This window comes from Ascaphus truei, chromosome 4 (genome assembly GCF_040206685.1).
Source record: "Ascaphus truei isolate aAscTru1 chromosome 4, aAscTru1.hap1, whole genome shotgun sequence".
Lineage (NCBI taxonomy): Eukaryota > Metazoa > Chordata > Amphibia > Anura > Ascaphidae > Ascaphus > Ascaphus truei.
The window spans coordinates 24,176,054-24,188,411 of record NC_134486.1 but is presented as its reverse complement, the minus strand read 5'-3'; the positions used below and the strand labels follow the sequence as shown (position 1 = coordinate 24,188,411).

General features: G+C 45.6%; 1 protein-coding gene across 7 annotated transcripts in view; it reads right to left on the bottom strand.

Moving 5' to 3' along the window:
- The window catches only part of TOGARAM2 (TOG array regulator of axonemal microtubules 2), a 124,109-nt gene that overhangs the window by 37,157 nt on the left and 74,594 nt on the right, over positions 1-12,358 (bottom strand). For all 7 annotated transcript variants that reach the window (XR_012800858.1, XR_012800859.1, XM_075595423.1 and 4 more), the window contains exons 11-13: positions 11,337-11,475; positions 10,091-10,196; positions 8,407-8,642 (exon numbers count right to left, since the gene is read on the bottom strand). Coding sequence is in view for 5 of the 7 variants with exons in the window: in XM_075595423.1 (XP_075451538.1) it covers positions 8,407-8,642; positions 10,091-10,196; positions 11,337-11,475 (481 nt within the window). In the remaining 2 variants the exon portion in view is untranslated. The remainder of the gene's footprint in view (positions 1-8,406; positions 8,643-10,090; positions 10,197-11,336; positions 11,476-12,358) is intronic.

Here is a 12,358-nt window from a genome sequence, read left to right as displayed (position 1 = left end):
TATTTATCAGCGTGCTGTTATGAAGCAGCTGAGGGGACAGTATTTATCAGCGTGCTGTTATTAGGCAGCTGAGGGGCAGTATTTATCAGTGCACAGTTATTAAGCTGATGAGGGGGCAGTATTTATCAGCGCGCTGTTATGAAGCAGCTGAGGGGCAGTATTTATCAGCGCGGTGTTATTAAGCAGCTGAGGGGGCAGTATTTATCAGTGCACAGTTATTAAGCAGCTGAGGGGCAGTATTTATCAGCGCGCTGTTATGAAGCAGCTGAGGGGACAGTATTTATCAGCGTGCTGTTATTAGGCAGCTGAGGGGCAGTATTTATCAGTGCACAGTTATTAAGCAGCTGAGGGGGCAGTATTTATCAGCGTGCTGTTATTAAGCAAATGAGGGGGCAGTATTTATCAGCGTGCTGTTATTAGGCAGCTGAGGGGGCAGTATTTATCAGCGTGCTGTTATTAAGCAGTTGAGGGGGCATTATTTATCAGCGCGCTGTTATTAAGCAGATGAGGGGGCAGTATTTATCAGCGTGCTGTTATTAGGCAGCTGAGGGGGCAGTATTTATCAGCGCGCAGTTATTAAGCAGCTGAGGGGCAGTATTTATCAGCGTGCTGTTATTAGGCAGCTGAGGGGCAGTATTTATCAGCGTGCTGTTATTAAGCAGCTGAGGGGGCAGTATTTATCAGCGCGTTGTTATTAAGCAGATGAGGGGGCAGTATTTACCAGCGCGCTGTTATTAAGCAGCTGAGGGGGCTAGTATTTATCAGCGCACTGTTATTAAGCAGCTGAGGGGGAAGTATTTATCAGCGTACTGTTATTAAGCAGCTGAGGGGGCAGTATTTATCAGTGCGCTGTTATTAAGCAGTTGAGGGGACAGTATTTATCAGCGCACAATTATTAAGCAGCTGAGGGGCAGTATTTATCAGCGCACCGTTATTAAGCAGCTGAGGGGGCAGTATTTATCAGCGCGCTGTTATTAAGCAGCTGAGGGGACAGTATTTATCAGCGCACCGTTATTAAGCAGCTGAGGGGCAGTATTTATCAGCGCACCGTTATTAAGCAGCTGAGGGGGCAGTATTTATCAGCGCACCGTTATTAAGCAGCTGAGGGGTCAGTATTTATCAGCGCACCGTTATTTAGCAGCTGAGGGGGCAGTATTTATCAGCACGCTGTTATTAAGCAGCTGAGGGGCAGTATTTATCAGCGCGCTGTTATTAAGCAGCTGAGGGGCAGTATTTATCAGCGCGCTGTTATTAAGCAGCTGAGGGGCAGTGTTTATCAGCGCGCTGTTATTAAGCAGCTGAGGGGGCAGTATTAATCAGCACACTGTTATGAAGCAGCTGAGGGGACAGTATTTATCAGCGCGCTGTTATTAAGCAGCTGAGGGGGCAGTATTAATCAGCGTGCTGTTATTAAGCAGCTGAGGGGGCAGTATTAATCAGCGTGCTGTTATTAAGCAGCTGAGGGGGCAGTATTTATCAGCGTGCTGTTATTAAGCAGCGGAGGGGGCAGTATTTATCAGCGTGCTGTTATTAAGCAGCTGAGGGGGCAGTATTTATCAGCATGCTGTTATTAAGCAGCTGAGGGGACAGTATTTATCAGCGCGCTGTTATTAAGCAGATGAGGGGGTAGTATTTATCAGCGTGCTGTTATTAAGCAGCTGAGGGGAAGTATTTATCAGCGTGCTGTTATGAAGCAGCTGAGGGGACAGTATTTATCAGCGTGCTGTTATTAGGCAGCTGAGGGGCAGTATTTATCAGTGCACAGTTATTAAGCTGATGAGGGGGCAGTATTTATCAGCGCGCTGTTATGAAGCAGCTGAGGGGCAGTATTTATCAGCGCGGTGTTATTAAGCAGCTGAGGGGGCAGTATTTATCAGTGCACAGTTATTAAGCAGCTGAGGGGCAGTATTTATCAGCGCGCTGTTATGAAGCAGCTGAGGGGACAGTATTTATCAGCGTGCTGTTATTAGGCAGCTGAGGGGCAGTATTTATCAGTGCACAGTTATTAAGCAGCTGAGGGGGCAGTATTTATCAGCGTGCTGTTATTAAGCAAATGAGGGGGCAGTATTTATCAGCGTGCTGTTATTAGGCAGCTGAGGGGGCAGTATTTATCAGCGTGCTGTTATTAAGCAGATGAGGGGGCAGTATTTATCAGCGCGCTGTTATTAAGCAGATGAGGGGGCAGTATTTATCAGCGTGCTGTTATTAGGCAGCTGAGGGGGCAGTATTTATCAGCGCGCAGTTATTAAGCAGCTGAGGGGCAGTATTTATCAGCGTGCTGTTATTAGGCAGCTGAGGGGCAGTATTTATCAGCGTGCTGTTATTAAGCAGCTGAGGGGGCAGTATTTATCAGCGCGTTGTTATTAAGCAGATGAGGGGGCAGTATTTACCAGCGCGCTGTTATTAAGCAGCTGAGGGGGCTAGTATTTATCAGCGCACTGTTATTAAGCAGCTGAGGGGGAAGTATTTATCAGCGTACTGTTATTAAGCAGCTGAGGGAGCAGTATTTATCAGTGCGCTGTTATTAAGCAGTTGAGGGGACAGTATTTATCAGCGCACCATTATTAAGCAGCTGAGGGGCAGTATTTATCAGCGCACCGTTATTAAGCAGCTGAGGGGGCAGTATTTATCAGCGCGCTGTTATTAAGCAGCTGAGGGGACAGTATTTATCAGCGCACCGTTATTAAGCAGCTGAGGGGACAGTATTTATCAGCGCACTGTTATTAGGCAGCTGAGGGGCAGTATTTATCAGCGCGATGTTATTAAGGAGATGAGGGGGCAGTATTTATCAGCGTGCTGTTATTAAGCAGCTGAGGGGAAGTATTTATCAGCGTGCTGTTATGAAGCAGCTGAGGGGGCAGTATTTCTCAGCGCGCTGTTATGTAGCAGCTGAGGGGACAGTATTTATCAGCGCACTGTTATTAGGCAGCTGAGGGGCAGTATTTATCAGCGCGATGTTATTAAGGAGATGAGGGGGCAGTATTTATCAGCGTGCTGTTATTAAGCAGCTGAGGGGAAGTATTTATCAGCGTGCTGTTATGAAGCAGCTGAGGGGACAGTATTTATCAGCGTGCTGTTATTAGGCAGCTGAGGGGCAGTATTTATCAGTGCACAGTTATTAAGCTGATGAGGGGGCAGTATTTATCAGCGCGCTGTTATGAAGCAGCTGAGGGGCAGTATTTATCAGCGCGGTGTTATTAAGCAGCTGAGGGGGCAGTATTTATCAGTGCACAGTTATTAAGCAGCTGAGGGGCAGTATTTATCAGCGCGCTGTTATGAAGCAGCTGAGGGGACAGTATTTATCAGCGTGCTGTTATTAGGCAGCTGAGGGGCAGTATTTATCAGTGCACAGTTATTAAGCAGCTGAGGGGGCAGTATTTATCAGCGTGCTGTTATTAAGCAAATGAGGGGGCAGTATTTATCAGCGTGCTGTTATTAGGCAGCTGAGGGGGCAGTATTTATCAGCGTGCTGTTATTAAGCAGATGAGGGGGCATTATTTATCAGCGCGCTGTTATTAAGCAGATGAGGGGGCAGTATTTATCAGCGTGCTGTTATTAGGCAGCTGAGGGGGCAGTATTTATCAGCGCGCAGTTATTAAGCAGCTGAGGGGCAGTATTTATCAGCGTGCTGTTATTAGGCAGCTGAGGGGCAGTATTTATCAGCGTGCTGTTATTAAGCAGCTGAGGGGGCAGTATTTATCAGCGCGTTGTTATTAAGCAGATGAGGGGGCAGTATTTACCAGCGCGCTGTTATTAAGCAGCTGAGGGGGCTAGTATTTATCAGCGCACTGTTATTAAGCAGCTGAGGGGGAAGTATTTATCAGCGTACTGTTATTAAGCAGCTGAGGGGGCAGTATTTATCAGTGCGCTGTTATTAAGCAGTTGAGGGGACAGTATTTATCAGCGCACCATTATTAAGCAGCTGAGGGGCAGTATTTATCAGCGCACCGTTATTAAGCAGCTGAGGGGGCAGTATTTATCAGCGCGCTGTTATTAAGCAGCTGAGGGGCAGTATTTATCAGCGCACCGTTATTAAGCAGCTGAGGGGGCAGTATTTATCAGCGCACCGTTATTAAGCAGCTGAGGGGTCAGTATTTATCAGCGCACCGTTATTTAGCAGCTGAGGGGGCAGTATTTATCAGCACGCTGTTATTAAGCAGCTGAGGGGCAGTATTTATCAGCGCGCTGTTATTAAGCAGCTGAGGGGCAGTGTTTATCAGCGCGCTGTTATTAAGCAGCTGAGGGGGCAGTATTAATCAGCACACTGTTATTAAGCAGCTGAGGGGACAGTATTTATCAGCGCGCTGTTATTAAGCAGCTGAGGGGGCAGTATTAATCAGCGTGATGTTATTAAGCAGCTGAGGGGGCAGTATTTATCAGCGTGCTGTTATTAAGCAGCGGAGGGGGCAGTATTTATCAGCGTGCTGTTATTAAGCAGCTGAGGGGACAGTATTTATCAGTGCGCTGTTATTAAGCAGCTGAGGGGGCAGTATTTATCAGCATGCTGTTATTAAGCAGCTGAAGGGACAGTATTTATCAGCGCGCTGTTATTAAGCAGATGAGGGGGCAGTATTTATCAAAGTGCTGTTATTAAGCAGCTGAGGGAGCAGTATTTATCAGCGTGCTGTTAAGCAGCTGAGGGAGCAGTATTTATCAGTGTGCTGTTATTATGTAGCTGAGGGGGCAGTATTTATCAGCGCGCTGTTATTAAGCAGATGAGGGGGCAGAATTTATCAGTGCGCTGTTATTAAGCAGCTGAGGGGACAGTATTAATCAGCACACTGTTATTAAGCAGCTGAGGGGACAGTATTAATCAGCACACTGTTATTAAGCAGCTGAGGGGACAGTATTAATCAGCGCACCGTTATTAAGCAGCTGAGGGGGCAGTATTTATCAGCACGCTGTTATTAAGCAGCTGAGGGGGCAGTATTAATCAGCGCACCGTTATTAAGCAGCTGAGGGGACAGTATTAATCAGCACACTGTTATTAAGCAGCTGAGGGGGCAATATTTATCAGCACGCTGTTATTAAGCAGCTGAGGGGACAGTATTTATCAGCGCGCTGTTATTAAGCAGCTGAGGGGGCAGTATTTATCAGCGCGCTGTTATTAAGAAGCTGAGGGGGCAGTATTTATCAGCGTGCTGTTATTAAGCAGCTGAGGGGGCAGTATTTATCAGTGTGCTGTTATTAAGCAGCTGAGGGGGCAGTATTTATCAGCGCGCTGTTATTAAGCAGCTGAGGGGCAGTATTTATCAGCACACTGTTATTAAGCAGCTGAGGGGGCAGTATTTATCAGCACACTGTTATTAAGCAGCTGAGGGGGCAGTATTTATCAGCGCGCTGTTATTAAGCAGCTGAGGGGGCAGTATTTATCAGCACACTGTTATTAAGCAGCTGAGGGGCAGTATTTATCAGTGCGCTGTTATTAAGCAGATGAGGGGGCAGTATTTATCAGCGCGCTGTTATTAAGCAGATGAGGGGGCAGTATTTATCAGCGCGCTGTTATTAAGCAGCTGAGGGGGCAGTATTTATCAGCACGCTGTTATTAAGCAGCTGAGGGGGAAGTATTTATCAGCGTGCTGTTATTAAGCAGCGGAGGGGGCAGTATTTATCAGTGCGCTGTTATTAACCAGCTGAGGGGCAGTATTTATCAGCGTGCTGTTATTATGCAGCTGAGGGGCAGTATTTATCAGCGCGCTGTTATTAAGCAGCTGAGGGGGCAGTATTTATCAGCGCGCTGTTATTAAGCAGCTGAGGGGGCAGTATTTATCAGCGCACTGTTATTAAGCAGCTGAGGGGGCAGTATTTATCAGCGTGCTGTTATTAAGCAGCTGAGGGGGCAGTATTTATCAGCGTGCTGTTATTAAGCAGCTGAGGGACAGTATTTATCAGCGCACTGTTATTAAGCAGCTGAGGGGGCAGTATTTATCAGCGCTGTTATTAAGCAGCTGAGGGGGCAGTAATTATCACCGTGCTGTTATTAAGCAGCTGAGGGGGCAGTATTTATCAGCGCGCTGTTATTAAGCAGCTGAGGGGCAGTATTTATCAGCGCACCGTTATTAAGCAGCTGAGGGGGCAGTATTTATCAGCGCTGTGTTATTAAGCAGCTGAGGGGCAGTATTTATCAGCGCGCTGTTATTAAGCAGCTGAGGGGGCAGTATTTATCAGCGTGCTGTTATTAAGCAGCTGAGAGGGCAGTATTTATCAGCGCGCTGTTATTAAGCAGCTGAGGGGGCAGTATTTATCAGCGCGCTGTTATTAAGCAGCTGAGGGGGCAGTATTTATCAGCGCACCGTTATTAAGCAGCTGAGGGGGCAGTATTTATCAGCGCGCTGTTATTAAGCAGATGAGGGGGCAGTATTTATCAGCGCGGTGTTATTAAGCAGCTGAGGGGGCAGTATTTATCAGCGCGCCGTTATTAAGCAGCTGAGGGGGCAGTATTTAACAGCATGCTGTTATTAAGCAGATGAGGGGGCAGTATTTATCAGTGTGCCGTTATTAAGCAGCTGAGGGGGCAGTATTTATCAGCACGCTGTTATTAAGCAGATGAGGGGGCAGTATTTATCAGCGCGCTGTTATTAAGCAGCTGAGGGGGCAGTATTTATCAGCATGCTGTTATTAAGCAGCTGAGAGGACAGTATTTATCAGCGCGCTGTTATTAGGCAGCGGAGGGGGCAGTATTTATCCACGCGCTGTTATTAGGCAGCTGAGGGAGCACAGTGAATTTACGACCTGCGGCAGCAATATCTCTACTACCTTTTCCTAGGGGTGGGTAGGTGTTGGAGGCCACAGGTGAAGTGCTTTTTGTCCACTAATGCTCTAGAACAGGGGCGCACAACCTTTTTTTGCTGCGCCCCCCTGCCTTGCCTCCTCCCCATTGTGTGCCCCCCTCCTTACCCCGCGCGGTATCAAATGACGCCGTGGGGTCATGTGACGTCACGTGACCCGTGGCATCATTTGACGTCACATTACCAAGGCAACCGTGGCGACACATGACACCTCTACGTTGCTATAGTCACACGTCCTGAAGCCGGCTGAATAGTAGAGGTTGCAGAGGACTCGCGCAGTCCCCCGGCATTTAATTAAAATGGCTGGGGGGAGAGCGCGGGACCTCTGCAACCGCCCACACCCCCCCAAAAAAACAGGAGGGGTGCGCCCCAGAAGTCAACTACAGAATTTAAAAAAAAGGGTCGGGTTGCTACCAATGGACTTTGCTATGATCAAAAGATAGGATTTTTTTTATAGTGAGTAGAGGGGACTACTGCTTTAAACATATCCCTGGCATGTCTTCTTCTTACTAAGACAGAACCTTACAAACATGAATTAATATGATCCAACTGGCCCCATGGGGTCATAAAATATACTGCTTTGCACCACAGAAGACCATTCAAATACACCAAAAAGTGGACTCTCAATAAACTCTCTGAACTCCTTCAGTGTACATCTGAATCACCCCAAAGGCGGATGGACGCCTGATGGGGATACCCAAGAGCTGCTCCCCTCTGCACAGAACCAGAGTGCTAAGGGTTCACATTTACTTGTATTATGTGGAACGTCAACTACACCCACTGGAATATTAATGAGCCAGGAAGACAAAGAACTTTGAATCCACTGCTGCGTTCAATCTGAACCCCATCAGAGTAAATCTGCCTTGCCCCAGAGGTGGACAGCCTTTGGCGCAGTCGAAGGTCAGCTAAAGGGTGTGAGCTGTTTGCTGCCGTTCGCTGATGTTAAAGCTGCTCTATTGCAATAAGAAACTAACCAGCCCTTTTATCCCCTGTACCCAATTTTCTAACTCTAACTGTGCATGAAATGCCTGTGGAAAAGAGAGAAAACTGGCGCACAGCCAATGGAGTGGGTCATTAAAATACTGAATAAAAATATTCCTTTATTGGTCCATATAAAAAAACGGAGGTAGACACCCTCCTACGCGTTTCGTGTATCAAATATACACTTTATCCTTGATAAATCAGGACACAAGGATTGGGGCATACAGTATATGTGAGAACCATTGACTTTATATTTCTGCATTGCTGTATGCTGTGAGTCCAGGGACCATCCCAATGAGGATGACAGGGGTCATCACCACCAGCCTTATCTTCAGGTTTCATTTGGCCTTCCGGGGACTTCTCATCACTATATACCTCACTAGCCCCAATCCCAACACCTTCCTGAATTATTTAATAATTTGAATTACATGGATCCAGTGTTGGAGTGCATTGATCACTAACGGCTGTTCATGAAATGTCTGTGAATTGACCGTATAACCCTGTTCATTTAATGTAACCATGTATTGTTATAACTCTGTGCCCAGGACATACTAGAAAACGAGAGGTAACTCTCAGTGTATTACTCCCTGGCAACACATTTTTATAAAGAAATAAAATAAAAAGAAAGAAAACATACCTAACACCTCCTGCAATCAATGCTGACAGGACTTTGGAAGCGCTGACGTTCTCCACCATTATCCCCAGGGACTTATCTGATTCCTCCCGAATGAAATCATTGGTGTCTCCAATCTTTTGGAGCAGAACCCGAGCAATCTCCTCCACTTCTTGGTCCATGTTTTTCTTCAGAGCTTTAAATAGGTCCCCAAGAGACTTGATGGCATGACGGGACACCTTGGAGCGCAGATTGCTGACCTGAAGGTGAAGACAGCAGCTGTTCCAATTGTTCATTAGGGGCTATCTAAACCAGGGGTGGCCAACTCCTGACTGCAAGGTCCACCCAAAGATCAGGGCTTAAGGATATCCCTGCTTCAGCACAGGTGGCTCTATCAGTGATCACTGACTGAGTCATCTGTGCTGAAGCAGGGATATCCCTAATACCTGGCCCGTCGGTGGCCCATGAGGACTGGAGTTAGCCACCCCTGGTCTATACATTATAGAAAAAATTCGGTCTGATCTACACAAGTTACAAGCTGAAATCCGTTGTATCCCATTTACATACAGTGTGTACTTTTATGCTTTGTGACATTATTATCCTTGTTTTTTTCCCTATAACATAGCACAATAGAGATATCTAATAAAAGAATTTGGGGATTTAAAAAAAAAAAAAAATGATGCCCTGACTAATTATTGAGCAATGGGACACCCATTTGATGGGTGAACATGAAACAGAAAAAAGAAACACTTTTTGAGAACATTTCATGTCAGTGTGACAGGCATTTTTTTTTTCTCATTTTCAGAACCGACTCCCTCCTGCTAACACTCAATCCTCATTTTGATCTAATTACCTGTCAACCAATTCTACATACGTGCCATGTAATAAGAACTTTGACAAGACATACCATGAGACGAGCACTGTTTAGTTAACCCTTTATACATTATGGCAGCACAGATGTTAAGAGCTGTTCTGGTTTTCTAAGGCTGGGTCCATGGTGAGCGCACGTTGCAGCTGCAGCAATTTGTGGCCTGGGCAGAGGCGACGGGGAGGCGTGTTGGGGGGCGTGTTAGCAGTACACAGCTGAGCACGAACCCCCAGCCCCCTTTTCCCCCCTTTATAGTTATATAGATCTGTGTCTCTGAATAAAGACTCCTCGTTCCTATTGCAAGGCCCAGCAGGTGCTGAGCCATTGGATTTTCTAGTTTAGCTTATGAACTTTTGTTGGCCCTCTCTTCTTCATAAAGGATTACGGGTTGAAAATCATACTTCAACTAAGGCAGGGGTGGCCAACTCCAGTCCTCAAGGGCCACCAACAGGTCAGGTTTTAAGGATATCCCTGCTTCAGCACAGGTGGCTCAAACAGTGGCTCAGGAATGTATTGAAAAAGGAGTCTCACACTAAACTGCTAATAATGACCTAACGTTATAAATTCTCCTCTTGGTAGACAGGACAAAGGCCTGAGCACAGCGAGTCCTCCAAGATAATATGTGACTGAATATGACTGGGGGTGGAAATACTGTGGTTCAGATGGATGCTGCATATTGTGCTACCTACAAAGCTATATATTGAAAACAAGATGTGACGTTGCTGCTTTAACATTAAGATATACTGTCATTGTGAAAAAGACTCAAACATCATAAACTAGAAGTCCTTTCGAGGCACTATACATACAGGAACGTGAAGAAGCTCCACGAGAAGGTCTTACCTCCCTGGTAACAGCTATGGAAACATCATGAAGTCTGGAGAGCAGGACATCGGGGTGACAGGATGCCAGGCACCTCACACTGAGCAGGGCTTTCTCCTTTTGCTCCCTTTAAGGCAAAGGCACAATGAGTAATGCTTCCATCCTCAAGATACCATCTTGCTTTTACACTTAGTTACAGTTACCTAATCACGATATATAGAGTTACCAGGCGGCTTCTCCAAAAATACTGGACACAATGGAGACAGGTGCCACATGCTGTGCACACAAACACACACACACACACACACCTATGCTTTTTCCTCTCCTTGGCCCCAACCCCAGGCTCCTGACACATCCATTACCCAGCAGCAGCCAATCAGGATGAAAGAACCTGCCCAGCCCCCTAGCAACAACCTTACTCTCTTCCTGTTCGGGGAAATCCCGCACCCTCCCAAGCCGGTCAGGTCACTATGTCTAGAGAGGTAATACCGGTATACACATACATGTCCAGTATTACGTCTCATTTTTTACTGAACCAAGTGTCCAAATACAGAACAGTCCAGTTCAATACTGGACACCTGGCAACCCTACGCGATATAAAACACAGCTCAAATACATGGCCCTGGGATGTTGACATAAGGCAGCCCCTTTAAGCCTCTTGATTCCATGTTTTTGTGTCATGATACACGGTTTTTATAGCTTCTACTAGGAAAGTGCTAAATCATATATCTTTACCAATTTAAATACATTGTAAAAACAAGTTACAATAAATATGATTTAGCTACTAAATTGTTATATATATATATATATATATATATATATATATATATATATATATATATATATATATATATATATATATATATAGCCAACTCCAGTCCTCAAGGGCCATCAAACAGATCAGGTTTTAAGGATATTCTTGCGACAATACATTCTGATGGAGCCACCTGTGCTCATGCAGGAATATCATTGAAACTTGACCTGGTGGTGGAACTTGAGGACTGGCGTTGGTCACCCCTGACTTAGGACATATGGCCTAATGCACAGACGTCTCTGAAACATAGGTAACTTCTACCGGTCATTACACGATATCCATTTAATGCATGCCCATCTAATATATGCATCTCGTCTATGCACACTGTGAGCATCCCACAGACACGTCTAGTTCTTCTGCATTCTGGGTTTCATAGGCATTAAATGCTGCAACAGTGGAGCTGCTGGAGGAATACACCCTTCATATCATAAATTAGCAAAGCTTCACTCTCACCAGTCCTTGTGATTGAGCCACTTCAGGGCTTCAATCAACCCTTGCTCTGGATGAGACAAGGGACCGATCCCGGCCCCTCCATTCTCTGAATCTGTGTCCCACTCTGAGCAATCCTTCATGTTTGCAGGCAAAGAATAAGCTGCAAAGAAAATATAGAGAGAACAAGGTTTCCCAGATATTAGGAGGGGGCCACAATTTGTTTCATTTTCACATTGTATCGTATAAACAATACAGAGTATTATTCATTGTCAATACCTCTAATTAACCATCTTTTTCATAGGCATTTTCCAAGAGACTGATACATAGATCCTTTGGAAGTTTAGGCGTCCAGCTAATATCACGCGCAAATTGTGCTTGTTACATTTTAGGCAGGTCTGTTATGTCATTTTTCACCTAGCCATTGTCGTTGAAGATCTTAGCCATCCAAAACATGGCTTCACACAGAATGGCCTCTTGTGGTAGTTTGGTGGTATATGGTGACCTCACCTGTGGCCACCTTATTAGCTTAGGTTGCCAAGCTGTTTTGAAATCTATTTATTATATTAAAATGTATGAATGAGAACGTGTTGTAAGATTTAGAATTCATATGACTCTTTCTGCTCAAGGATGTCTTCTCTCTACCCCCTTTGTATCTAAAGCCCTCTCCCGCCTTAAACCTTTCTCACTGACTGCCCCGCACCTCTGGAATGCCTTTCCCCTCAATACCCGACTAGCACCTTCTCTATCCTCCTTTAACACCAACCTTAAAACACACCGGCTTACCAAAGCATATGAATAGCACTGTGGCTGATACTTTACACCTCATTCATAAACCTTGGGCCCCTGCAGACGCACTTACCAGAACGCCCTCCTACTGTCTCTGTACATTTTTCCTACCTACCAATTAGACTGTAAGCTTTTCGGAGCAGGGACTCCTTTTCCTAAATGTTACTTTTATGTCTGAAGCACTTCTTCCCATTATGTGTTATTTGTATTAGATGAGAGATAAAATGAGGTGTTCACTTCTCTTCTTGTATATGATA